Source organism: Protopterus annectens, chromosome 1.part1 (assembly GCF_019279795.1).
Source record: "Protopterus annectens isolate FY-2018-M chromosome 1.part1, PAN1.0, whole genome shotgun sequence".
In the NCBI taxonomy this organism is placed as follows: Eukaryota; Metazoa; Chordata; order Ceratodontiformes; family Protopteridae; genus Protopterus; species Protopterus annectens.
Window position 1 is genome coordinate 1,738,167,370 of NC_056726.1, and position 27,199 is coordinate 1,738,194,568.

General features: G+C 36.5%; 1 protein-coding gene across 1 annotated transcript in view; it reads left to right on the forward strand.

The window, feature by feature from the left end:
* The window catches only part of RPS6KA1 (ribosomal protein S6 kinase A1), a gene marked incomplete in the record, with an annotated part of 1,961,688 nt that overhangs the window by 1,633,951 nt on the left and 300,538 nt on the right, over positions 1 to 27,199 (forward strand). The window contains 2 exon segments of the mRNA XM_044084242.1: positions 14,105 to 14,175; positions 14,444 to 14,532. Coding sequence (XP_043940177.1) covers positions 14,105 to 14,175; positions 14,444 to 14,532 — 160 coding nt within the window.

A 27,199-nucleotide genomic window follows, 5' to 3' on the forward strand; every position in this document is an offset into this window, starting at 1 on the left:
CAAAAACGGCACCACAATCTTCCCCCTCCCCCCGTACTAAGCTCCTCGTGGTTGAAATAGATAAGGATCTTCACTTTGATGTTCATATCTCGCAAACCATTAAAAAGGTACATAAAAAATTAGGAACTCTCTACAAACACAAACAGTTCCTATCAGACAAAGCTCAATTCTCCCTAGCCCAAACCCACCTCTTGTCTACCCTAATGTACGCATCACCAATCCTAATTCATGTCATGAAAACAGACATAGGCAAGCTAGAATCATGTTACAATAAAATTGCAAAGTTCGCCAATAACTCCACTTTTAGAAGTCATCACTGTCTTGACCTAAGGGGAACTACAGTGGTTGGAACTTCCTCAACTAATACGTTACCATCAACTAGTGCTTGCCTTCAACAGAATAAGGAACCCCCAAAAAACCCCAGCCCTAAACCAACTGCTAAACCAATATTCAGGTAATCGTTCTTTACGCTCGTCCAACAAAACCCTGCTCTGCATCTCCAAAGCCAACAATTCTGCAGGGAAATCTTTTTTTCCATACCATCACTAGGGAATGGAATAACCAACCCCAAAATATCTCAACACCATCTATCTCACTTTTCAAAAAGTCACTCAAGTCATACCTCTTGCAGTCATGACTCTGTCCTTGCATCACATAAAGGCTTTCCTGCTCTCCACCAAATCTTGCTACCCTCCTCTCTTCACTACTTATCTCAAATATACAGTGCTCAAATTCTCCCACACAGGGCCCTACCATCTTGCAAATTATTTTTTTTACTTGAGCAAATTATTTTTTTATCTTGTCAGATGCCTCCTTCATGCCATCAGTTATTGTTTGCATGAGTCCATGTGTGTTTAGCTCTACCAATACTGACATCCAGGATCTACTATGTATAAGCTAAACTTCCTTATCTCTCTGATTGTATACATTGTATAGACTATTATATGAGAAATCTGTTTGTATATATACAGCTGTACAGAATTTTTCTGTTGTAAATTGTGTTAGGGCCTCCGCTGTAAATGGACCTCGTTCCAGTCGGACTTTCCCAGTAAACAAATGTAAAATAAAATAAATAAACATTATTTGGTCACTAGATTTTTAGAGCTTTTACAAGTTCTATTAAAAGTTCAGTAAAGTTTGTTTAAATAGAACAATGCTCATCATCTTTACTTTATACAAGGATAATGATGTACTTGACAAATTGCCTTTTTTCAGATAGTTTGTCCACAGAAATCTTTAGTCACCATTTTGCTGTTAGCAAACGGTATCAGGAGTGATTACACTGAGGAGCTAGTTGTCTGTAATGTTGGTATGGTTTGTGATAGTAAATTACATTCTAGCAAAACAAGGGCATTTGAACCTGTTCTGCAAACTGGCAGTTACTGACAGTTTTGTCTTCATGGGTGGTTAACCCTCCTCATTTTGTGCCCTCTGTAAACTAATCTCCCCAGCTCTGTGACTGCACATCAGAACAAGGTACACGCACAGAAAAAAAAAACACTTTTAGTGATTGCTTTTGTGTTTTGCTGAAAAGCAATTAATCAGACATAAATTAGAACTACTAAGAATATATTCACAGTGAACATCGTACCTCTAAATTGTTGACTGTCCCTGGTTATGTTTCATACTTTTGCCCTGTCCTCAAAATATTTTTTAATAAGTAACTGAGGATTACAGTCAGTAACGACAGGCATTAAAGTCTCATACTTTTTATTGTTCACAAAATGTGTGTTGATGCAAAACCTGTTTTTTAAGTCATTAAGAGTAATATTTAAAATTGTCCCTGCTTTTGGCCCTTTGTTCCTTCATTATTTTTGTCTTTGTCTGGAATTGTTGAGCAAAGAAGTTGAGAGGTATGGCGGACATATGAATCTCAAATCTTTGTCTATAGTTTATCTCATCTCAGTTAAGTCCCATCACTCCAGGAGGAAGAGTGAGGTTTAAATTGCTGAATTCCAGTCTTCTTTTATGTAATGTTGGAGTGAATGATAATTGTTAAAAAGCATTTATGTATACTACATGCCCCAGAAAACAAGTACAAATAAATAAAAGTAACAATGAAAATGTTACCGTTTTTTTTTATTTTCATTGTGTAATTGTTGAAAATGTGGTTTAATAAAGATGTTTAAAAAAATAGGGTTCCCATGACTGCCTATGTTGCTTAAATCCCTAAGTGTGTGCATGCCCCAAGCATGGTAGTTCAAGGCCAAGAACAGAAGTAAGCCACTTAGCACTTGGAAAAGAATGTCGAGGTTTCAGGCCACTGAAGAGAGGGGCTCTGTTGAAGATCAGCTGGTAATGTAAATACTTCAATATCTGTTGCACTGAAAATAAAAATTCAGGCTTGGCAAGTGAAGCCAGTAAAATAGCATGTGGCATGAGGTTTCTGATCGCTCAGTCACACTTGTGACTTTGCATCAGGTGCAGTGGTTTGAATTCAGTTTTGAGGGACATTGTTGAACAGCAGAAATGAGCAGGGACTGAAATGACATGTCACTTTCAGGTCTGGCTTGAAATGTACTAATCCATTAATAGCCAGCATAGTCAGAGAAAAAGCCAAATGATTATAAAAAGCAGATTTAAAGAGACTTTTGTGCGTGGGAGAATACAATAAGAAATAGTAAAAGCAAGACTGGGGAATAGCTTAAAAAACTCAAGTATTGTGCTTGATGGGCTAAATACCTGTATTAAACACATCTGTCAGTGTGAAATTTATGGAAGTGTAGGTACCTAGGTTAGAGGCAGGAGTTGCAAATAAAACAGACCGATTCACTGTGAGGGGCTACGTTTTTCACACTGGCAGGGAATGCAAACCAAATTTTCTCATGGGAGGTAAGGCCTTTGATTTTTTTTTTTTTTTTTTTAAACAGACCTTCTGGAAGATCACTTGATCTTATTTCTTGTATGTATTTAGGTATTTGTGGATGTATTATCACCACCTGCTTAGCAACTAAAAAGAGTTAAAAGATTTGTATGCCAGAGAGGGCAAGCCCACTACACCATCTGCATCTCTCTTCCTTAATGTGGAGTACACTTGGTTGTACCTTAGGGTAGGTGAATAGTTCCAAATAAATGGGCTTCAGTTACTTGCTTATCAGATGTGCTAAGTAAACTATTCATGTTGTCAGAGTACCCAAGGTGGCCAACAGTAACATTTCAATTAACTCTGCAGCCAGCAGACTGGAGCAGCTACAGATCCAGCCTAAGGGTACCAAATTTGAAATGGCGCATCCCTAGAGCCCTGGTACCAAAATATTGCTAATCCCTGCATTAGATTTTATCAAAATTCTCAAAAGAATGTCTAGGTTTCTGGGACTATGAATAATAAAGAGGTAGCAAATGGTGTTGTGAGCAAGGCTTATGACACCTTTTTTTAAAACACCTTTATTGAATTATCACTTGTGGCAAATTCACATGTATACAAGTAATCAAACTGTATTAAATTAACATTAACAACTTTACACTTCACATATATTATGTATCTTATAATCTAAGCAACATTACACAAGTTATTCATTCCCGCCCCTTTTTAAACACGAAACATCTTTATTAAACATTCACTTATGAAATTAGCAGTCATACACTTATATAATTGAAAACAAAACAAACCACCAAAATCCTAGTTGCAAGCATTTTACATCAGTATTTGACACACTCCCAGTTGTGCAAACATTATACATCCCTTATCTACCTAATCGTTTTCAGTCAAACCTTACATATCTCATTTAAGTCCTGCCTTCTTTTAAACCTTATTCCTCCCCTGTATGTATTGTTCTCACAGTTCCTATTTTTCCTATGTAGTTTGCTCCTACCCTTTTCTAAAGATCTTGGTTCCAGTTGTTTTATCTCTGTTGCTAAATTCACTACTTCTAATGTAGTTGGTTTAGGTTTTGATTTTCATTTTTTAGTAATTGATTTTTTGGCAGCCACCATAATTAGACACAGCAAGTCCTCACCACGTCTAGGCATTTCCGATTCAGTATCATAGCTCAGAAAATTATTTCCCTCATCACACCAATCTGCCCACCAAGCATCTCTGACAGTGCATCTTGCAGGGAATGCTTAGTATGCCAACCCATCGCACTCACAGAAAATATGTTCCCAAGTATCTCTTTCTTCCCTGTCATACCTCCAGCATTTGGTGTCTACCTGACAAAAAATTGTCTGGAGAATACTTTGGGTATAAAATATCTGTGTAAACATTGTCAACAAAAATCCTAAATCTTCTAGATTTTGTTGCATGTTTATGAGACATACATATATCCTCCCATTGTTTTTTTGTGACTTGCTTATTCAGTCCGTCTCCCCAATTCATTCTAACCTCCTTTGATTGATTCTAGAGTTATTATGCAATATTTTATATGGTCTACTAATTATTACTTTTTTAATGGCAGCTTCTGTTCTAGATTCTACTAAAAACTTAACCAGTGCTGGTCTTTCATTTTGGACCCCTCTATTTCTTTTTCTTTGCCTATACTCTGATATCAATCTCTGTTGGGGAAGGCAATCTCTAGCCTGCAGTCCATATACATTCTTGGCATTTTCCCATACTATTACCCATCTCTCTGTAGTTATTTGCTCCCAATACCTTGGTGACTTTGCCAGCTTTCTCCAATAATTTTTACTCCTCCCCCTCTTGCCTATTGTCTGTATCTCTAATTGCAGTCATCCCTATCAGTAGAATCTCCTTTCGCCATTCCCGTATTGGCTTAATTCTTAGAATACTTTCTGCTACTTTATGGATATAATATTCTGTATGATTATTATTGTTCTCATTAAAGGCCTGCATCCAAAATCCATCTCTTCTTGTTTCTTGAGCTTCCCCCCCTGTTTCAGCATCATTCTTCTCCATTTTGAGTTATAGTTTTCTGCTTGTGCTATGTATAGGAGCCTTAACTGTGTAGCTCTAAAATACCCCTTCAAATTGGGTAATCCCAGTCCCACTGGAAGAATCCGCTTATCTCACTTGACTCTTGCCGTCTTCCCCTCCCAGATAATGTCCTTCAGCTCCTTATTAATCGCTGTCCACAACTTCTCCTCTGGTTAATAAAAATATGCCTGACCTGTGAATATCACTGAAGGGGCTAAAACATTTTGACTGCTTATATCTTGCTTATCCACATCTATGTAACAAAACTTCCAATTTCTCAGTTTTTGTATTATCTTTTGTTTAGTCTCTTCCCACATATCCTTAGCTGACATACCAGAATAATTTTTAATCTATACTCCTAAATACTTCATTTTATCAGGTGCCCATAAATACTGATATTTTTTGTGTGTGGATACATAATTTACCACTGTTGCCTTTGTTTTAGCTTCATTCATTTTGTATCCCGAAAAGATATGAAACTGTTTCAAAATGTTCCACAACAGTTTAATGTCTCTTTCTGGTTTTTGTCCGGTGTAAAATATGCCCCTTTTGGTATGTACCTTTCCAAGCATATGCAGCAATTGGAGAGACCACAAAGATTCCTCAAGGTCTTCAGCATCTGTCCTGTGTGGATCATCTGAAATCACTGTCAGTTTATTCTGTTTCATAAGACTACTCAGAGGTGATCTGTGCCTTGCATATAAGGCAATCTTTGACCCTGCTATATTGAAAGTGCTGCATATCCACAAATCAAATGGTACATGGGTCACTCGCTCTAAAGACCTTAACCTGGTATGTGACATTAATAGAACCTGCTGGATAGAAAGATTTGTCTCCCAGAGGTTACCACACCTTTGGAATGGACTCCCACTTCATGTCAAACAGAGCACCTCATTGGCCCTCTTCAAACGCAATCTGGATGATTGGATGGGTAACCGTAAATTCACCCCGGGGGTTCCATATGTGTTCCCTCTTCTACAGGGGCAGTTGGTGCTGATAGTGGAAAAAGGTGTAGAACTTGACTAGGCTTGTAAGGGCCCTATGGTCATTAACCTAGTATCTTCCTATGATCCTAAATAGAGCCAGCTTTTCTTCACTACCCACACCAATTATATCTTTGAATTTCTGAATCCCTTATTTTCTTTGCCAGTGGTTCTAAATATAATGCAAATAACAAAGGAGAAAGAGGACACCCCTGCCTGGTTAACTCTCCTCAAACAGAAATTATCAGAGAGGACCCCACTCACTTTAATTTTCTCCTCCGATCCCTCATATATCCTCCTAATCAGCCATACAGTTTTTTTCAAGAAATGCAAATGCTTCCATTGCCTTGCTTATAAAGTCCCAGTGTACTCTGCCAAATGCTTTCTCTGCATCAAGACCCAACATCAACAATGGTATTTTCTTAAATTCTACTTCCCTCTGGGTCATCAGTGTTCTGTAGATGTCAAATGTTTGCCTCCCCTGTACAAAACCACGTTGATCCACAGGTATCAGTTTTGGTATTACTTCCATTGTTTTTTTAGCCATTATAGACATGAACAGTTTATATTCATGGTTTAGTATTGAAATGAGCTTGTATGAAGCTGGATCTGATGGATCTTTACCCTCTTTGGGTATTACACCGACCACTGCTTTCTTCCAGGACGTTGGTGGTACTCCTCTTAAAATACTGTTAAACAAAACCTTCCATATCTTTATCATTTTTTTCCCTCCTAGCTTTCAAACTTCCACAGGAATACCATCGATTCTTGGGGACTTTCCTGTAGGTTGGTTATACATTGCCATTTTATCTTCTCCCATCCTGTCCTAACTGTTATTAATTGAGCCTCATCAACCTCTAACCTTTTCATATTTAATTCTTCCTTAAACACGTTTATTTATACCTTTTTTAATTTCCATATTTCCCTGCTTTATACAGATTTTCATAAAATGTCCTTAATATTTCTAGTATCTCTACAGAATGTCTTGTATTCTTCCTTGTTATAGGCTCCCTAAGCTTGGTGACAGCCTTGCCTACTTTGTTCCCTGGGTAGCTGTGCTAAAAGATTTTGTGTTCTACTGTTATAAAAAAAAAAACAGTTGCTTAACAGCAGTCTTTCTAAACTCGTGCATATTATCAAGGCAATCCCTTATTTTCTGCTTAGCATTCTGCAGTTAATCCCCCTTTTGTTCAATGAGATTCCCCCTATTCTGCAACACTTTAATATTTGTCAGTCCTGCTAAATAATTCTTTTTCTTCTTAATCATAGCTCCCTTTCTTTAATTTTCACCTTTTTTAAAACTCAACCTTAATTTTATCCCACTCCCTAGCTATATTTTCAGAAGAAATTTCTATCCTCTGTAATAGCTCCTGAATAATCTCCACTACCCATTCCTTAAATTCCTCTCTTTTCAACAGATACAACAAATACATTATAGTTGGGAAATGGAATGTGATTTTCAACTTAACAGTTGCAAATCGCATTCCAGTTCCCACCAATAATGTTGAGTAATACCAAGTCCAAGCCTGATCTGCAAGGCCATGGAGCAGATTATCATGGACCTCATTAACAAGGGTATTGGCAACTTCCAACACTTGATTCCTCACAGTTTGGTTTTGTCAAGGGGAGGTCATGCCTGTTAAATTTGGTCGCCTTGTTTGAGACGGTCACCAAGGCCGTAAACCAAGGGGAAGATGGTGCACACCGCCTACCTTGACCTGGCCAAGGCCTTCAATACTATTCCCCACTCAGGTATAATAGATAAACACTCTCAATCAGGCATCAATCCACATGTTACCAGATGGGTAGTAAACTGGCTCACTGATGGAACCTACCTAGTTAAAATAGGGGAAGTCACCTCAAGTAGTAGACCCGTAACAAATGGTGTACACCAGGGATCAGTCTTTGTGTCTCTGCTGTTTGGGATATACTTCTCAGAGATGCAGGCCAAATCTAGTGGGCTATGGCTGACCAAGTTTGCAGATGACTGCAAGCTGCGTGCTGTCATGAATAACACCTAGTGATGTGCACATCCTCCAAGAGGGTCTCACACAAACAAATGACTGGTGCCAGAAACATGGCCTCAAACTGAATGCCAAAAAATGCATCATCCCTTTTGGGGAGAATGATGTCCCCACAAATTATTACATTGATAATAAAGCTCTAAGCACGCAATCATTCGTGAGGGACTTGGGAACCCAGGTTGATAGCAAACTGACTTTTGACCACCATATTGCCTTTGTTGTATAGAAAGCTTTCTACATGGCCCACCTCATTAGTAAGGATATCTCATCTAGGGACAAGATGGTCATAACATCCCTGTATTTTTCCCTTATAAGACCCATTATTGAGTACAATACCTCACAAAGCACATGCAGCACCTGGAGACACTGCAGAGATTCCTCGCCCAGAGAATCCAGGGCCTCAAACATCTACCCCTACACAGATAGGCTAAAAGCCCTGTCCCTGTACTTAGTCTCCTACAGACTCCTCAGAGGTGACCTCTGGCATACAAAGCAATCTCAGACTTTGCCCTGATGGGACTGCTGCATCTCTGCAAGTCAAGCTCCACTCAAGTAACCCACACGCGAGACCACAACCTGGTCTGTGACATCAAAAGGACTTGTTGGGGGGACAGATTTGTGTCCTAGAGACTCCCCCCATCTATGGAATAGACTCCCTCTCCATGTCAAGCAGAGTTTCTCTTTACCCCTTTTTAAGCGCAACCTGGATAACTGGATGGGGAACAGAAATACACTCCTGAGATTCCACCTATGTCCCTGCTGAACAGTGACATAGTATGCTGACTTGTTGGAACATGGGCTAAATTCTTGGCTAGGCTTGTAAGGCCCTCAGGGCCAGTAGCCTAGTAACGTCCTATGATCCTATACTTGGGAAAGTGTCAGTGTCTCATTTTTGTTTGATTAGCCTGTGTTTTTATTTTAGTTATTATTGGCACAAGATCTGAAAGTTATTGGGTGCATATCAAGACCTTCAATTAAATGCATGTTACTGTGAAATGTAAATTATGTCTAGCCTAGCTCAGCTTTTATTTCTTGGGGAGTAATATATAAATTCACTTCAGAATCCTAGCACTGATTTCAAATCTTCCATGCCAAATATTTTCATTAATTTATTCACAAATCCACCCTCTTTTGTTATTTTTTTTCTTCTGCCACCCCAGACACATCTTCATAGTTTCAAATCACATTCCATTTCTCACCTATAAGTAATATTCCTTGCTGAAAACTGATTATTTCTTCCAGAAGTTTCTTAAGCTCCATTATAGCAGTTTTAGGTGGAATATAAGTACATGCCAGCGTAATCCTCCTCCCTTACCAGTAGCCCCTTAGCACTAATATGCCATTATCTGTTTTATCCTTTTCTCTCACTGTTAGAGCCCCTCTTGCAATTAATATAAGTATTCCTATTTTCCTTTGTCCCAGGTGTTCCACTGAATAACCATCCTGTAAACCTTTATCAAATTCACATGTTCAGTTCTTTCTAAGTGTTTCCTGTAACATAGCTATTTGCACTCTACATTTTAATATAAGTCACTACTCTTTCTTTTTTCTATTTATCTGTGAGACTGTTGACATTTAAAGACATTATAGAAAGGATCATTACATTAAAATAAGTTATTATTCCTTCCTTTTATGTGCAACACCTTTTTTGTTAAATGTCTAGTTCCAGCTTTTGTGTTACAATGCATGCATACACTGTTTGACAGGTTGAACTTTTATACAGTTGTTTCTTGTCATATTCGTTTGAGCCTCTGTCACATCTTACAAAACTTTGTTTTATTGAAAGCCCGCAAACAAGAAACAAGCGCAGCCCAATACCCTCCCAAAGCCTATTAACTTAATACTAACACACAAAACTATGTACATCTTCGAATACTGAAGTTTTACTCTCCTAATAGGAGCAAAAGTCCCAAACTGACAGTCATACTCAGATTTGCATTAAGGAAAGACTAAACATGGTAAGACTCATGGTGCAGCCTATGCTTCTGCTAAGTGCTAATTGTTTTTTTCTTTTCTTTATAGCTCTCCCAGCTGGGAACAACCCTGAATGCTTTGAGAACATTATTTCCTAGCCAATTTATCTTCTCAGTTTTTTTCTTCAGTCACTCTCCACCAGACTGTAGCAATTTTCTCTTTGTCAGATTGTCCCCATGGAGACATGAGAACCAGGTAGCCACTTTCTCTTTATCAGATTGTTTCCATGGAAACATGAAGACCAGCTGCTGGGCATAGATGTATTTGCTACTTGCTTACTCTTGAAACTTGTTTCTAAATCAATCTAAGGTCCATAATCCAGTAATTTCCCCATGCAAGAATGAGAAAAAGCACATACGTTTTTCTTTTATCATGCTCTTTTAATCAGGCTTTTTTTTTTCCATTGCATGACCTACATTTCTTAAAACTGAACAAGAAGAAAGAGAAAATGAAGAAAGAAAAGGATAAAAAAAAGAACAGCAGCAGCAGTTAACGATCTTCATTACACTTTAAAAGATCTGAAAATACTTTACTTTATAGCATGCAAAGAAAAACATACGCCACAAAATTAGTGCTAGCAAGAAAAAATGTTTTTCTTTACTTGGTTAACTTTCTCCCTCCTCTTCCCCTCCCCAGAGCATTTTTGAACGCTAATGACATGAAGTAGGGCATATGCTTTAGAGTCCCCCTCAAATGCAACACATTCAGAAAAAGTCCAGATTTTCTTGTTCTGTCATATTTCACACACAATTATTGCATTGTAATGAGACATTGTTACTGGTTTTATTACTGTTCATCTCCATCTGTCATATCCTGTATCTGCTCCATTTCCAATGCACTCTTGATTCTTCTAGTCATTTTTTGTGCTCCCTTCCTTCACTTCATTTTCCATTTAAACATTGGAAAAAAGTTTCACAGGTACAGTCACTCTCTGTGGTTTATTACCAGAAGAACAAGCAACAGAATCTTTCTGTTTCACAGTTCACTTTTTGTTGGACAAACTTTTGTATTTCCTCCTTACCATGTACTTCATCAAAAAATGATTTTAGAATACTTTGGCGACAGCTGGGTACAGCAGTTTGAATCTCACACCTGCATCTTGGTGTTCCCTGAATAGTGGAATAAATTTGTTTCTCTTTTGACTGTACAATGAGTAATCATTCTCCACAAACACTCTGCTGTCTCCCAGTATTAGTACTGTGTCCTTCTACCACAGCTTTATCAAAATCAACACCCTATGTTGGTAGCATTACATTTTTACTATTAAAGGTTTAGGTTGCTTTCTCATAGCCAGGTTTAGAGCATACACACAATGTGCCCTTTCAAGTAATAACACCTGCTTTGGATTACCAGTCCAGTTGCTTATTTGCCCTTTCTTAAAATTTAATACAGTCTGTTCCTTCCAACTTCTCTGGTATAGCTGAAAATCTCAGGTTTTCCCTACATGCTGTGACCTCTAATTCTGTTCCTGAGCAGTCTCATATTCAGTCAGCTTTTTCTTTATTTCCACCTCTGATTTTTGCAGCTTTATCACCTCATCTTAATATTCATTTAAAGCTTCTTTATTTTTTCCAACCTTTAGTTGTTTGTGTTGATATACTCCATCAGTGTTTCATTATTTTAACCAGGTTGTGGGCAGTTGTCTTGTATCTTCCTGTGGATTACTGGAATTCATGTCTGCAGGTCGCATTGCTTTTTGTTGAACAGCTACAGAATGTTCCCCAGTTAGCATTTCTTCCTCACTTTTTGTAGCTGATTGTTTCTAGGTCCTCTGTATTTCTTTTTTTTTCTGGCATCCAGGTAGTACACTTACTAGCCAGTTACTGAAATTTACCCATAAACACAAGACTACTGGCCTTCTCTGAGTTCCAGTTTTCACACTAGGAGAACTGGAATATTACTGTTATTTTATGTGCAGCCATCTTGGAAGTCGAGGCTTAAGACACCTTGTAGTAATCACCTTTTAAGACTAGTTTCCATTACTTTGCTGTAAGTGAAATGTTCCACTTACCAGTGGAAATAGGGTAATCTTTTTTGGTTATTCTTAGTTATTTGTGTTTACTTTGCCTCACAGAACTCTCTCTATTTAATTTACTTTCTATGGCCAGTCATCTATCTCCCATTAGCATGCCTCTCCAATAGTTCTTTTGATTCTGTTGATCTCTTCCTGAGAATCCCCCTTGGAGAAGCTAGTCCTGAAAACACTCCTAGCAGAACATTTCATTGACCTTCTGGTCCTCTGATAGGTCTGCTACATTGATATTATCAAGAGGGCATCTCTCAAGACAGGGGTTTCATCCTTTTCATCCTGACCTGGACTGAACCATTTTCTTCCTAAATTAGCATAATACATAAGTGGGGCATGAGGGAGCCCACCCGTGGCCCTATGTAATGCATCTGTAATGATATATGTTGTGAAAGTGTAAGGCAGTTCTACACCCAGCTTTTAATGGATATCAGTGCCTTTATATACCCCCCTGAGAAAAGAACTGGACCTTAATTTTACTTATCTGTATATCTTTCCCATCCTATGCATGTTGGCTTCCTAAGCCCATACCCAAACCTAGGTCACTGGTGGCATGATTGGAAACTTGCCCTCTGTTTTATGTCATTGTGGATGTGTGATTCTCAACTTTTGAAGTACCTAGTAGGGTACCAATATCAGAGTGTTATTCGGTGGTGGTGCTGCAGTAGCGTTGTCGCCTCACAGTAAGACGTTGTCCTGTTTGATTCTCAGCTAAAACGTCTTCTGTGTGGAGACATGCGTGAATGGGCATACCTTCGTTGAAGGTTGTACGTCAGGGCTGGCAAATCGGTATGTAAAAATCTACTGCCAATCATAAGCAGACCGGAGTTCCGCTGTGGCGACCCCTAACTGGGAAAAGCCGAAAGATACAACAACATTCATAATTTTTGAAAAATTTGCAGCATAATTTACTTTTTTTTTTTTTTATACCAGTGAAGTGTTCTTTATGAATTTGGTGGGCATTTGAGGTGCTGGGAAAAGTTTTTTTATAATGGGGTTACTATGGTATGGCATTTTGCAGTCACGTTTGGTGCAAACTGCATAATCCACAATATTAATACCGTTTGTATGTGTGTACTACAAGCACCCATGTACCAGGTGCTCAAATACCACTATCATGCAGCCAGGGACTCTGGCATCCTGCCTCTCGCATGGCTGGTTGCTTGCACTCAAAGCAGACTACATGTTTGAGTGATGTGTTGCAGCCATGCCAAACACAGTAACTGAGCTGGGGCAAAATTAGTGTGGAAGGTGTGAGGAGGAAGAGGGAGGATGGGAATACACATTAGGATTTCATGCAGTGATTGGGCAGGGGGGAGTTAGATTTTGGGAGTGGGAGGGGATTTAAGGGGTAGGAAATGGTGTGCTATGGTTTAAATTAGGGACTGGATGGGAGTTTGTTAGGTTTAGGGTTTTAATAGGGCTATGTAGTTCAGTAGGGGTGGGTGGTGGGAGAATTAGGTAATTCAGTAAGATCATACTAGTGGGAGTTAGGGCACTTGCCAATTAGAGCAAGTGGCAACTAGTGTGTCATGAACTACTAGCACACAAGCTCTTGTAGTAAACTCTCTTTGTATAGTGTAGGTATAGTGTAGGTCAGGTGGAAACACACAAAGCATAGTGAAAAGTATCTTTGCAGTAATGCAATAAAGTTGGAATGATGGTACACTTGCACCTAATACAAACCCACGTAATAGTAGTTTTGGAGGTCATTATAGTGCCAGTTGTGTAATTAGGAGGTAACAGTTTTAAAGAGCAAATTGTTTCACATGTGCGGACTCGCAAGAATGAAGCCTCCTCAAGCATTAAAACAAATTTTCCAGCTTGTCATACTATGGATTAGTCTATATAGTTATAATTTTATAGATGTCATGAGAGATCCTGATTTCACAAAAGGATAGCAAGAAAGGTAGGAGAATTGAGACCTTTTTTAAAGTCCAAGATGTACAATATTTAAAGATTAAAAATGTTCTTAGCTTTGAATTATTCATTCTGAAGTATGCGTCTGCACAGAAAACCACAAAAGAGCACAACTGACATTGCCACCTTATTTATCTAGGTGCACTGTACTTTAAAACTGCTTCACCTCTAGCCAGTACTATTCCTCAAAATATGTCCATTTCAGAACAGGATCTGATGATAAGAGGTCATGTAATAAGTATTTCTTTAAACAAGCTTAGATATTGGAGTACTTTTGTTTATTTCACTAATTTTTGTTTTCTTACAGTTTGAGATGCTGACTGGTTCTCTCCCATTCCAAGGGAAGGATCGTAAAGAAACAATGACCCTAATTCTTAAGTAAGTGCCTTCATTTTTTTCCGTGCTGTAGTTTGGTATGTTAGCCATATCTCTGTGGGCCAGAATCCATTTGGTACACGTTAGAACTTTCCCACAAAACTACCTTAGCTGATACTAGCCTAATAACGTATAGCAGCAATAGTGAACCCAGTGTTCAGACTTGGTAGTCTCATTTGATCTGCTTTTTTACTTGCTGTGGGACTTTATCTTGGTTTCATTTAAGACCTCCTTAAGCATATATTAATGTCCTTTTTCTACCACTTTGCAGAGCTAAACTAGGAATGCCTCAGTTCTTGAGTACAGAAGCCCAAAGTTTGTTACGAGCCCTTTTCAAGCGAAATCCTTCTAATCGATTAGGTAAGGGTGCACTATCCTCCTTTTGGAAATCATATATTTTTATTTCTAGCAAGAAAAAATATTAGAACTTCTAAACTGCAATTTGTAATCCTTTGTATATTTGATTTTATACACACTCAGCGTTCTGTATAGTTAATGTGTATTAAATTAAATAAGATATTCCAGGTGTGGGGAGCAGTTCAAGGAATGTTTACTCTTGAGTGCTGCAGTGGCAGCATTCCTTCTTGTGTCCATGCATATATACAAATTTACACAATAGCGGTCATATACTGTACTTCGTCTTTGTCCTGTTTTACTTAATCTTCTGGAGGAAATAGATGCCCTTTTTAGAATATACTTTGAAGTTATTCAGCATACTTTACTTTTTCCTTCTCCCCTCACAAGGGAAATCTTCTGCAGGAGCTCAGGGTAAAGTGTCTGTAAAACTTCATTTAAGAGCCCTGGCTGTAAATGGTACTTAGAATAACTCTGCTTCTTTATGAATGTGCTAAATGAGGACCTTCCAGACTTCCACTTTAGTCATTGGTCATCACAGGGCATATTGCAATGGTAATCTCCATTTATATGTACTTGTAATATTCCATTTGACCTGAACTGTGCATTGAGTCATGTGTAATCATTGATATGTGACTGGACATCTGTGATTCTAGGAGTATGGTGCTGGTTGGCCATCTTTATTTGAGAGTGGTGGTGGACAGGAATGCATCCTCTGTCGTCTGATGCCCGGTGTATTATCATGTGGCATATATGCATTTTTCATTTGGTTTACTTGTTTTTCACATGCCACATAAACAGGTATCAGTCTTTTAGAGCATTCAGATGTGCACAAAAGATGCAAGGTTATGTCCTGAGGCAAGGTTGTATGCAGAATATTCTTCAGTAAAATGGCATGTAACCTCCACCATCTACAATTCTTGCTTACTAACAAAGTAAATGGTCTTCTGAATCTTTTCACAGTCTGCCATTTGCTTGCTTCCTCAGCTGATTGAAATATTATTCTTTTTGGTTTTTTCACTCTATTTTTCTGGTTGATCACATTTGTTTTTAGATCGTCATCTATACTGATTACTTTGTTTTATTTTCTGGTGGTTAATGATGCCCTCAAAAAGATTGTCAGCAAATGTCTTCAGGGAGACAGATATTTTACTTTAACAGGGTAAGCATACTGTGTATACATGTGCATCTTTTCAAGACTGGAGTGACCCAGGAGCACTGTGTGGTTAAGGGGCTTGTTCAGTATTACACTCCCTAAGGGCTACTATCTTTTTTATGTCGGAGGATCACAGTGCTGCTAATTGTGATTACTCTGAGATTAGAGCTATTAGATCAGCACCATAAAGTGTTACTCCTTATACCTGGGGACAACCTTCTTTACCTTGGCAGATACATTTTCCCAAAAAAAAAAAAAAAAAAAAAGAGTAAAAAGTGCAGAGAGACTCATATGCATCATAACAAGACAATGGAAATGGGAAAACAAAATGGCTAGTTCCAGAGTAAGATGCTGTTACTAGTTGTGGACACATGACTAAGGGCTTAATCCAACTAGGGATCCTCTTCAAGTCTTCATCCACTTCAATGATGGTATGTGCTGTTCATCCCCTCATTGCCTAGTACAGTTTATTCACTACTGATTATGCCATAGGGCAAACCACTGCTTTTTTTCATGGAGGTGCATAGCAGGGAGAGTTTTTCCAAAAACGTTTTTATGGCAATTAAAATTAAGGTTCCATCATCTCTCGACATGCAGGTCACTTAGTCTGTATTTCTTATGAGAAATAAAACTATGCTACTGCCAAGTGATATTTCCCAGATGTCTGCAGCAGGTATTGCATAGGCCCTTCAGCCAAATTCATGTCATAGAAGAGAGAGAGCATGGGCTATATGACCCAGTCAACCTGGGTTTGATTATTAGCCTGGATGTTGGAGGAACTGGCTGGGGGTGAGAGGGATAACAGTGTGGAGCCTTCACATCTACTTAGAGAGAGGTGTGTAGTGGGGGGGGGGCTTGCTGGGTCGAGGAGCTGCACTAAACCCCTGGAGGACTGAGTGATTACCAGAGGCACTTAGCTTCAGGATGGAATGAGTGTGAGGAGGTGCCTGCTATGGAAATGAGAGAAGTGAGTGACACTTCCCTGACTTACACAAGCTACATTTTATCCCTTGAGACGCAGTGGACATGCACAGTGGGAACTAGTAGGATCATGGGACAAAATCTATGATTCCCAGGATGATGGTACTATTCTTACTTGTCACCACTACACGTGGAGAAATGAATGGGCCACAGAGCTCTTAATCATTTGGGCAGGTGCCTGGGTTTTTGAGAAAATACAGGTTTTGTTGTATGATATGGTAACCCTTCTTGAGGGGACTCATTTTTTTCCTACTATATTACTGTGTTATTTTGGAAGTGTTATAATCATAAATAAGTAAATAACATTAAGAATTTACCTCGTATGCCTTCAGTCAGGAACAACACTTCAGGATGTGCAAACAGAAATGTTATTCTTACAGCGCTGGGAGACCATCTTCATAGCAGTTGTGAAATCAGTCTCTCTAAAGAGAGACAAACTACATCTTTTATACATTTTTTTTTTTTTTTATCAAAACTGGTCATGCAATTTTATTACATTACAATGACTCTGACTAATAGAAAACTTTGCAAATGTCATCATCCCTCGTGATTTTCGCCTCTGTATTCACATGAACACTTTCCTTTACATGATCAACCTGCTTTCAAGGGGTCTTGTTTCTGACCTTGGATGTTTCAAATCTTACCTAGCAACAATGCACTCCTAGCCTGGAGGATACAAGCTAACAAATTCCTTTTGAAGTAACTAACATGCCTCGACTTAATGCATTACATACTTTTTCCTTATTACATATTAGAAAAATGCAGTTAAGACACAGCAATACTCTAGCTTATGAAGCTGTATTTTTCCCAGCCCTGCATACAAATTATATTTGCTTTTTAACAATCATATTATAGCATCATTAATGAACTGAAATTAATATACATTTTAATAAGCTGATCTTGTCCCATAACAGTTTCCTTCCTCCGACACTATTAGTGTCATATCCTACATGTAATTATATTTTTATTTTTCTTAACTTGATAAAGTACGCCTCTACATCATAGTAATTAATCATCTGTTATAATAGAATGGTCATTGATTGGTACATGTAGTGGCATTTCATGTGCAGGTGAGGTTAAACATCTTGTAATCACAGCCTTTAGAGTAGAAAATACCAAAATGATCACAAATAAAATAAAAAGTACAATCAAACACAACCAGAACAAGCAGCAAAGGCAACCACGTACTATGAATGACGCCAGTACTCACTTTCTTTCGAAAATACAAAATCTCATTTATTGTGCACAATGGTAAGCGCTTTCACTATCCACTTCATCAGACCATTTAAAACCCAGTAACAAAGTACCTGCTTTTATAATACATGATGTCCAATCAGATCACTCAATTAAACATTTATAGTCTTAAAAATGCATATACTTTTATTACATGATACTATAGAAATATATATATATATATATATATATATATATATATATATGTATATATATATGTATAAAAAGTGTATCAAATAATGCCCTAAATACAGAATGGTAATGTTTCCAGAAGAAAATATATAATGGATCTAGTTGGCAATTAATCTCCTGGACTTCAAGATAGGTCTCAAGGAAGCCCTCTCATTGAGAACTCTGCCCCTATCTGCTCTTAACCTTAAGATCCAACATGTCTCCCTTTTTCCTGTGCCATTTCTTATATCTCCCTCACGGGCCATGGGCAATATACATCAATGGCCATAAATCTAAAATGGTGGTCATCTCCATTAGCCATAACATGCTTCGCTGATGCATTAGTGCATAATTTTACCTTAATGGCATATAGATGTTCCCTTATCCTGTTTTTAAATAACCTATTTGTTTTGCCAACATAAAATGAACTGCAGAGGTCACAAACAGCTAAGCAGACCACATGCGAAGTATTACAGTTGTCCGTAATGGGAAATCTAAACTCTTGTCCTGTATCTGGATGTACAAATTTCCCATTCAAATCTATACCGTCACAGTAATTGCATTGTCCACAAGGAAAAGTGCCCATGACCTGTGCATTCCCTATGTTATTTCTATCATTGGGTTTGCACAGAATTCTCTTCAAGTTGGCTATACTTTTAAACCTAAATTTAGGTCCGAGTCCGTGGTGAGTATACCCCAATGTTTATTGATAACATCAAAAAGCATTCTATTATCTGAAGTAAAGTATATGGAAATCTTAATCTCTGGGGATGAAATTTCAATAGGCTGAGCTACATTAAGTTCTCTAGGCTGGGAAAAATAGGGGCTAGCTCTTTCTTGTCTCAGGTTGATACTACACAACCCTTCATTAACCTCTACATTATTATAACCCTGTTGCAGTAATCTCTCTTAAAGTATTGAGTTCATTTTCATAGCCTATGTCTGATGCATTTAGACGAGAAGCTCGCATTCCCTGTCCTTTAATTATGTTTCTAAAAATATACTGGGGATGCATACTCTGTCTATGAAGTAGAGTGTTCCTATGACACTTTTTCCTAAAAACAACAGTATTAATAAGACCACCACCTAATTTCTCAACATATATATCAAGATAACAGATAAGAACCTTTTGGTGGAGGCAACCATGCAAGAATGTAAAAAGTTCAAATAACGTTCGAAAACAGTCAGCGTTAAAAAATAAAACACTTTTAATGGTGTACATGGGTGAGCGCTTTCACATTTGCTTTGTCAGACCAAAAAAAACACCATGATATTAACCACTCCTTATATAGTCCATAATTGATAATGACGTAAGGATTATATTGAAGTTGAAAATAAACTACATATATACAATGAAGTATAAATGGATCTAAAATTAATTAAGACATAGGGGATGAAATCATGTATATACAGATCAAACATGAATTAACACCTCCTCATAAAATAATTATATTCAGTATATTCAAAATCGGATTATTATAAGCTGTTTAATAGAAGCCTAAATGATACTATATGTTCTATATAGGTAGCTCTTAATTATTACATATAGTTATTCTACTGTATAAAAAAAATATGTAGATAGTGCAATAAGATTTTTTTTGTATGCTGTTTGATGAATGCTTAAAAAATACTGTATTCCTATATGTCTTAAAAAATCTCTCAAATATTACATTTAACTATTCTTCTATGAAAAGGTATGTGAATGGTACTGCTAGCAAATGTACCTAAATGTAGAATGAAAAGTTTATTCTTTATGTAATATATGATAAACTGTTTCACATTTAAAAACAACTTCATTTAAAACATGAGAAACTGCTTTCTACAGACCCACATGAAAGAAGGGGAGGACAAACCTAAATATCAAAGCATGTCAGTAAATATATAATCATTACAGAGTGCATTAATGATATGGTAACAAACTACTTTGGATGTGGAACCTCATGCATGTAAGGTTCAAAAAAGTAAAAATATTTTTAAAACAGTCAGACCTACTTAAAGAACAAACTGAAACCAATAAAATATAAAAAAATATAATAAATTATTATTTGGATGTGATCAATATATACATCAAAAAACTCTATCTGCGAGATTTTACTATGGGTTTGAGGGAAGCCCTCTCATTCAGTCCCCTACCCCTATCAGCTCTAAATTTTAATATCCAAGTGACTTCTCTTCTCTCAGTACCATTCCTGATATCTCCCTGCCTTATAATAGGTAGCACTACATCTATAGCCATGAAAGTAAACGTATGTTGTTCTCCTAATATCATAACATGTTTAGCTAAAACATTGTTAGCATATTGCACTCTAATAGCATATAGATGTTCCCTTATTCTAGTGCGAAACATTCTATTAGTTTTCCCGATGTAAAAGGAGGAACATAAATTACACTCTGCTAAATAGACAATGTGTGCAGTATTGCAATTCGCATTTACTCCAAACCTATAGAATTTTCCAGTATCAGGATGAGTGAAGCATCCACTGGTATTGATAAAGCTGCAGTAATTGCATTGTCCACATGGGGTAGTTCTTGCAGTACTACTGAGAACATTTGTACGTGTAGTCTGGCATGATATTCTTTTAAGATTAGGTTTATTTTTGTATCTAAAGGAAGGTTTATCACCAACAATGTTCCGTAAATCTATACTAGTAGTAAGAATCTTCCAATGATTATTGATGATGTCAAAAATTGCTCCATTATCATTGGTATAATACATGGGTATTATAACATCTGGGGTCCTTGCCTTATTACTTTATTAAATGTACTTTTATTAGAAAAATATGGTGCAGCTCTATCTTCTCTAATTAAATCAAGATCTACTAAGCCTCTTTCTATTTCATTATAACCTCTAACTAATAGTCTATTTTTAAAATCAATTCATGTTGATAACCTGCATCTGTGGCATTCAAACGTGAAATTCTAATTCCTTGTCCCCTTATAATGTTTTTAAAAATATAAGGGGGGTGCATGCTGCATCTATGTAACAGGGTATTCCTATGACAAGCCTTTCTATAAACTCCGGTGTTAACAAAGGTGTCCATAACTTTTTCTATATATACATCTAAATATTCTATGTATGTATTCGAGTAATTGTGTGTGAACTTCAAATAACCTATCAATCTGTTTATGTTAAACACAAATGACTCTAAGTCCTCTACTGCACCATTCCAAACAAGGGAAACGTCATCAACAAAACGACGGTAGAATAACACGTGTTTCTTAAACTGACCAATAATGAATAGACAATCTTCCTCCCATAGAGCCAGGACCATGTTGACGTAGCTATTGGCACATGATGTGCCAATAGCTACACCATCACACTGGATATAAAATTCCTGCTCAAAAATAAATGTTATTTTCTAGGATAACTTCCAAGAAAGAACATAGTAAATCTGTATGTCTGCTATCATGACTACTGTGTTTAATTAAATATTTTTTGACCGAGTCTATACCTATGTCATTTGGAATGACAGTAAACAATGATTGCACATCAAGGGTGACAAATAGAATGTCTGAGTTCAACGTGTATGTATATTAGTAAAACTATATAAGTCTACCAAAAACTGTTTATTGTCTTTAAGGACAGTGATATTTTTGTCTAATACTGGTCTCAAAGCTTTCTCAACATATATTGAGAAGGGTTCAGTGCACCACCCCCTGCCAGAAACTGTAGGTCTCATCGGTGGATTTGCACTATTTTTATGAATCTTAGGCAGCCCCTGTATGATGGGAATTATAGGGTATTCCACTGCTAAGAAGCTACCTACTTCTTTTGTAATATCAAAGCTTCTAACCAGATCTTCTATTAAAATAGATATTTTGTGCTTAATTACTTCCACCATTTCACTATTAATCATTTTATAATATTTGTCATCACTTAACATTCTTAACATAGCTTCATGGTAACCCTCATGATACATGACCACAACGGGGCGACCTTTATCCGCTGGTCTAATGACTGTAGTGGAGTCACTTTGTAACCTATACATAGCATTCTTATCTTTAATGGTAAAGTTGTTCCTTTTAACTTTCCTTTGACACTTAATAGGTTTACTTTCTCCATAAAAAGCATGCAAATCATCTTCAACCAATCTATAAAAGGCCTCAATTAAAGGGTGGTTATTCGGCAAGTAAGTACTTGGTTTCTTAAACTGAGGTTTTCGTTCACCAGTACAACATCCAAATTCATATTGTACCATAACATTCCTTAAAAACATCTTAATATCAATTAATACATCTTTTAAACAGTTATTACTAGTTGGAATAACATTTAAACCTTTAACACATTAATTTCATCAGTATCTAATATCCTCCTTGAAATGTTCAAAACTAGGCTGTCCCTATTTGTTGCACATTTTTTGAGAGACTGATTTGGTTGTCTCTCTTCCGATAGTTTCCGCTTCGTTCTTCCACGGCTGATGGAGTGGTCTCTCTTGACCCCCTTCTCCATAGATATGGGAAGGGGGAACTGATGAAAACCCATAGTACTAGATGGAACATAGTCATTACTATTCTTAGTACTCGAAAATGACTTGGGTCTGACTACTAATTGATTATTGCGTGATGCTTCAATAGTATTATCATTATTATTTAGAGACCGTTCATTGTGCCGAGCAGTTAGTAATGGAATACAAGGATGCAGTCCTTCAGTTACTTTATCTGTAGGGGGAACAGTTACAAAAGATGCCATTCCTGTTTGACTAGGCACCGGATGACTGGTATTGCTGTTAGAAGTCACTACAGCAGGTATAGATGTATCAACTTTCTGCTTGTTAATTACTTTACTATTGTAAGCTTCGTTATTGTTGCCCCATTGATTATCTCTAGGTATATTGACTGTACTAGCTCTCCCATCTTTAATCTGTCCAGAGCCTCGATTTATCATAGGCCAAGTGAAGATATGGCCTTCCCTAAAATCTTTAGTGTCCCTCTCGATTTTGCTGCGCTTCTGCTGTAATAAGCCCCTTTCATAAACTAAAATGCCATCCAAAACCGTGCTTAAGGCAGGTCTACGATGGCATGTGGAAAGCGATCATAAAGGGCTATCAAGATATTCAATCCTACTTGAAGAAAATGTCATAATAAACCGTAAAAATTCAGTCATGTTGTTCATTTCAAAGATAAATGCCTTCAGTCTGTCAAGATCACCTGCCCATAAAAAGAAAACGTCGTCCACAAATTGACGATAAAAGGGGATGCATAGCTTAAATTCATCCATCATAAAAAGCTTTTCCTCCTCCCAGTGGGCCAAAAACATGTTGGCGTAGCTATTGGCACAAGAAGTGCCCATAGCTACGCCATCACGCTGTAGGTAGGCTGTTTGATCAAACATAAAAATGTTATTCTCTAGAACAACTTCCAGGAATAAACAAATCAGCTCTATCTTTTTATCATCATACCTGCTGTGTTTAACTAAATATTGATTAACAGCATTGACACCCAAATCATTTGGAATAACAGTAAATAAAGACTGTAATCCAATGTTACAAAAAACACATCGGGGTCTAACTGTGAGTTGGTACTATAGCTGTAGAGATCTAATAAAAATTGTTTGGTGTCTCTCAAAACAATAGAATTTAGCTACAAAATTGGGTGTAACAATTTTTCTACATAAATAGAAAAGGGTTCATGCACCAATGCATTAGCGAAGCATGTTATGGCTAGTGGAGATGACCACCATTTTAGATTTATGGCCATTGATGTTATATTGCTCATGGCCCATGAGGGAGAAGTATCAAAGAGGAGACAATGAGGACTGTTGTCCCTAAACTACTAAATTAACTCAACTACCCTGTACATGTCTGTATCATGGAATGCCACAAACCACAGTGTGGCGTTAGTCTAGCTCATGTACTGCTCTTACTCTTGCATCCATAGATAGCTCATGTACTGCTCTTACTCTTGCATCCATAGATTTGGTGACTTATGTTCTCTGTCCATGTTGTCAAGCACTAGAACATAATTCAAGATGCATTGCAGGAAATTTCTTTCAGGTTTAAATGAAAACAGAAAATCCATTTAAGGTCTGTCCACACACTGATTAGGCATGTCATTGTGGAGCTGCATGAAAATCCCCAGCTTGTAGATGCACCTTCTAACTAATGTGTTTAAACTTACTCCTTTTAGATGTTTGTATGTGCTACCTGATAAAAGTGCAGAAGCAAATTAATTAAATTAGCACTTGTTAATTGCTTTTAGTTTATCTTGCCTTCTGACACTGCGTGTACACATTTCTTTTTTCTGTTGTATTTCTGTAGTTATTTAATCTTTTGTTGTACCTCGAGTAATAAAAATTATTGACTTCTGCTGTCTGTGCCCAGTCTCTGATTTTTGTAAGTGCCTTTTTTTCATCGTACAGTGACTTATATACATGTTTATTAAATTGTGCTTGATGTTTTTCTTTTTCTGTCTAACAAGAGTTCGTGGAGCTTTTCTACTACTGACTCCGCTTGAAGGCACTGCCCATTTGGACATTTCCCATCATCAAATGTTAATAAAGAAATTAGTAATTTCTTTAAATTTTTTATTGGATTTTCAATTTGTAAACTAATAATATTTACAGTCAGAGATTTGTGAACATAATAATGAAAAAACTAAACCTCACACACAATAGAAAAAAAACTGTTTACAGGAGTGTCCATTAAACATCAAGTCATTCAAGTTACTATATATTACATTAAATCTAAAATGCAGTTATTTTTGCTTGTCAGGCTTGTAAGTTTTGTCCATGCATTGTAGCAAGAGGTAATCCTGGTTGTTCTAGACTTAATTGTAATGATTTCCAGGTGACAGACTTCATTTACAGTATTTATCAATCCTTTGAAGGAGGTTATAGATTCGTTCTTCCACTTGAGTAATAACTTTTCTTACTATAGCTAGTATAGACCACAAAATGAAATATTTCATTTTTAACACATGCAGGAACAGGAGTGTTAAAAAGGATTAATGATTTAGGGGAAACAAATTTATCTTAAAAAAAAAAAAAAAAAAAAAGCATGTAAAAAGAGGTTAATTTTATTCCAATAAGGTAATAAGACAGTGCAGTCAGAAATGTGTTGTTAATCCGCTTTAAGTTCTTTTTTATTTCCAACAAACTTACTTCTGCTTGAACATTAATTCAATTTTATGTGGTGTGAAGGAAGATCTGTGCAAAAATTTCCAAGTAAAGAGATTCCACCTAAGAGATGTATGTTTAGAAAATATTAGAATTCATTTTTTTGTCTTCTTCATTCAGAGTTCTTTTATTAATTTGGGTAAGATAGTTCCAATAGTGGTCATTGCAATTTTTTGTTTCTCTCCTCACAGCAATGTATAATATAATTTAGATGAGACCCTGCCCCAGTGTGTTTTGCTGCGTTAAGAATGCTAGATATCCAGTTCGTTTTCGGATACGAGCTCTTATCCTTGGTTGCATTAACTTAATTTCCCCTTCTACATGTTGTCTGCAGATTGTACATCTAGCCACATGTCTTTATCTAAGTTATATTCTTAATATAATCAACAGACTGTAGCTTTTCATCTTTCATTAATTAAAACTGATATAGCAGATTTTTGTCTTTAAATGTGTTCATTGTTTCTAATTTTGAGTGGAGATGTTATTTTGGGTATATGCCATAGGAAATATAAGGAAGTTCCATGTTTTATATGCCAGGTTCTTTATATAAAAATTTTAAAAGTGTTTAATATAAGTAGAAATAAAATAGGAGTCACTTGTTTGGTGACTTTTTTCTATAAGGTAATTCTTTATAACCAATGTAGACTGTTATTTAGTATGATATTATTAGAATATATATTATGTTTAGAGTTTATAAAAAGATTTCCTAAAAACTCTTTCCACCTAGCTGTGTAAGTATTATTGATCTAAAGATGTATTGTTTTTAATAACTGATAATGAATAGAATTCTAGATCTGTAGCCCTTTCCCTCCTGCTGCCCAGTCTCTCATATGTTTTAAAGCAATTCTTGATTTATTTGGGATACCATGGAATTCTCAAAGATAGTGTTAAATTCTTTAATACAACCTTTTGTGGGGGGTAATGTCAGTGATTGTATAATATATAAGATTTTTGGTAAGAGAGTCATTTTGATTATAGATAATGATAGCCTCTCTTCCAATGTGAAGAAAATGTTATTCCATTTGTCTATTTAGATTCTTTATATTGTTTATACTGTTAGCATAATTATAATTTATTATATCTTTAATGTCCATTATAATTATTCCTAAATAATTAAAGTTCTTCTCTTTGTCAATTTATTTTTGATTCTATTCTATTATTTGTGTTTATAGGTAGGATTTTTCTTTTGTCATCGTTAAATGTTAAATCAGATTTTCTTTAAGTACATCCATTGCTAAGAAAACTGCAGATAGAGAATCACCATTGTCATTTAATGGCAGTAAGACATCATCCGCAAACAGCTGAAGTTTAAAGTTTAAATTCTCATTTATGTTAATACCTTCTATATCTATATTTGATCTAAGAAAATTATCAGATTGTTCCATAATTAGGGTAAAAAGCACAGGTGAAAGGACATTCTCTTGGTTCCTTTCAAAATTTGTATAGAATCAGAAGTAAAACTACCTATTTTAACATATGTAAAACAATCATTATAAAGAAAATTAATAAGATGTGTGAAGTTACTTGAGAAATTATATTCTTCTAAAACCAAGAGATAATTCCAGTTTACGGAGTCAAAAGCAATATTAATATCAAGATTCATCGATATTAAGTTCTCTTTTGTTTTATTTGCATAGTCAATTATTTTGATTATTCTTTTAATATTATCATAAGTATTTCTGTTTAAGATAAAGCCAGTTTGATCTTCATCAGTCAAGGAGGGTAGAATATATTTTAATCTATTGACATAAATTACCACAAACAATTTATAATCTACATTTAAAAGTGAAATTGGCCTGTATGAAGAGCAATTCAGTAGAATCTTTCTCAGTTTGTAAAATTGGAGAGAGAAAGGTATATTTTCCAGGAAGGAGGAACTTTAGCTAGGTCCTTGACTGTAGATAAAACATTGTGTAGTATGTCTTGGGCTTCTTTGGGTAACAGCTTATAAAGTTCAGATATAATCCCATCATTACCTGGTGCTTTATTAGATTTCAGTTTATAAATTTGAGTTTGAA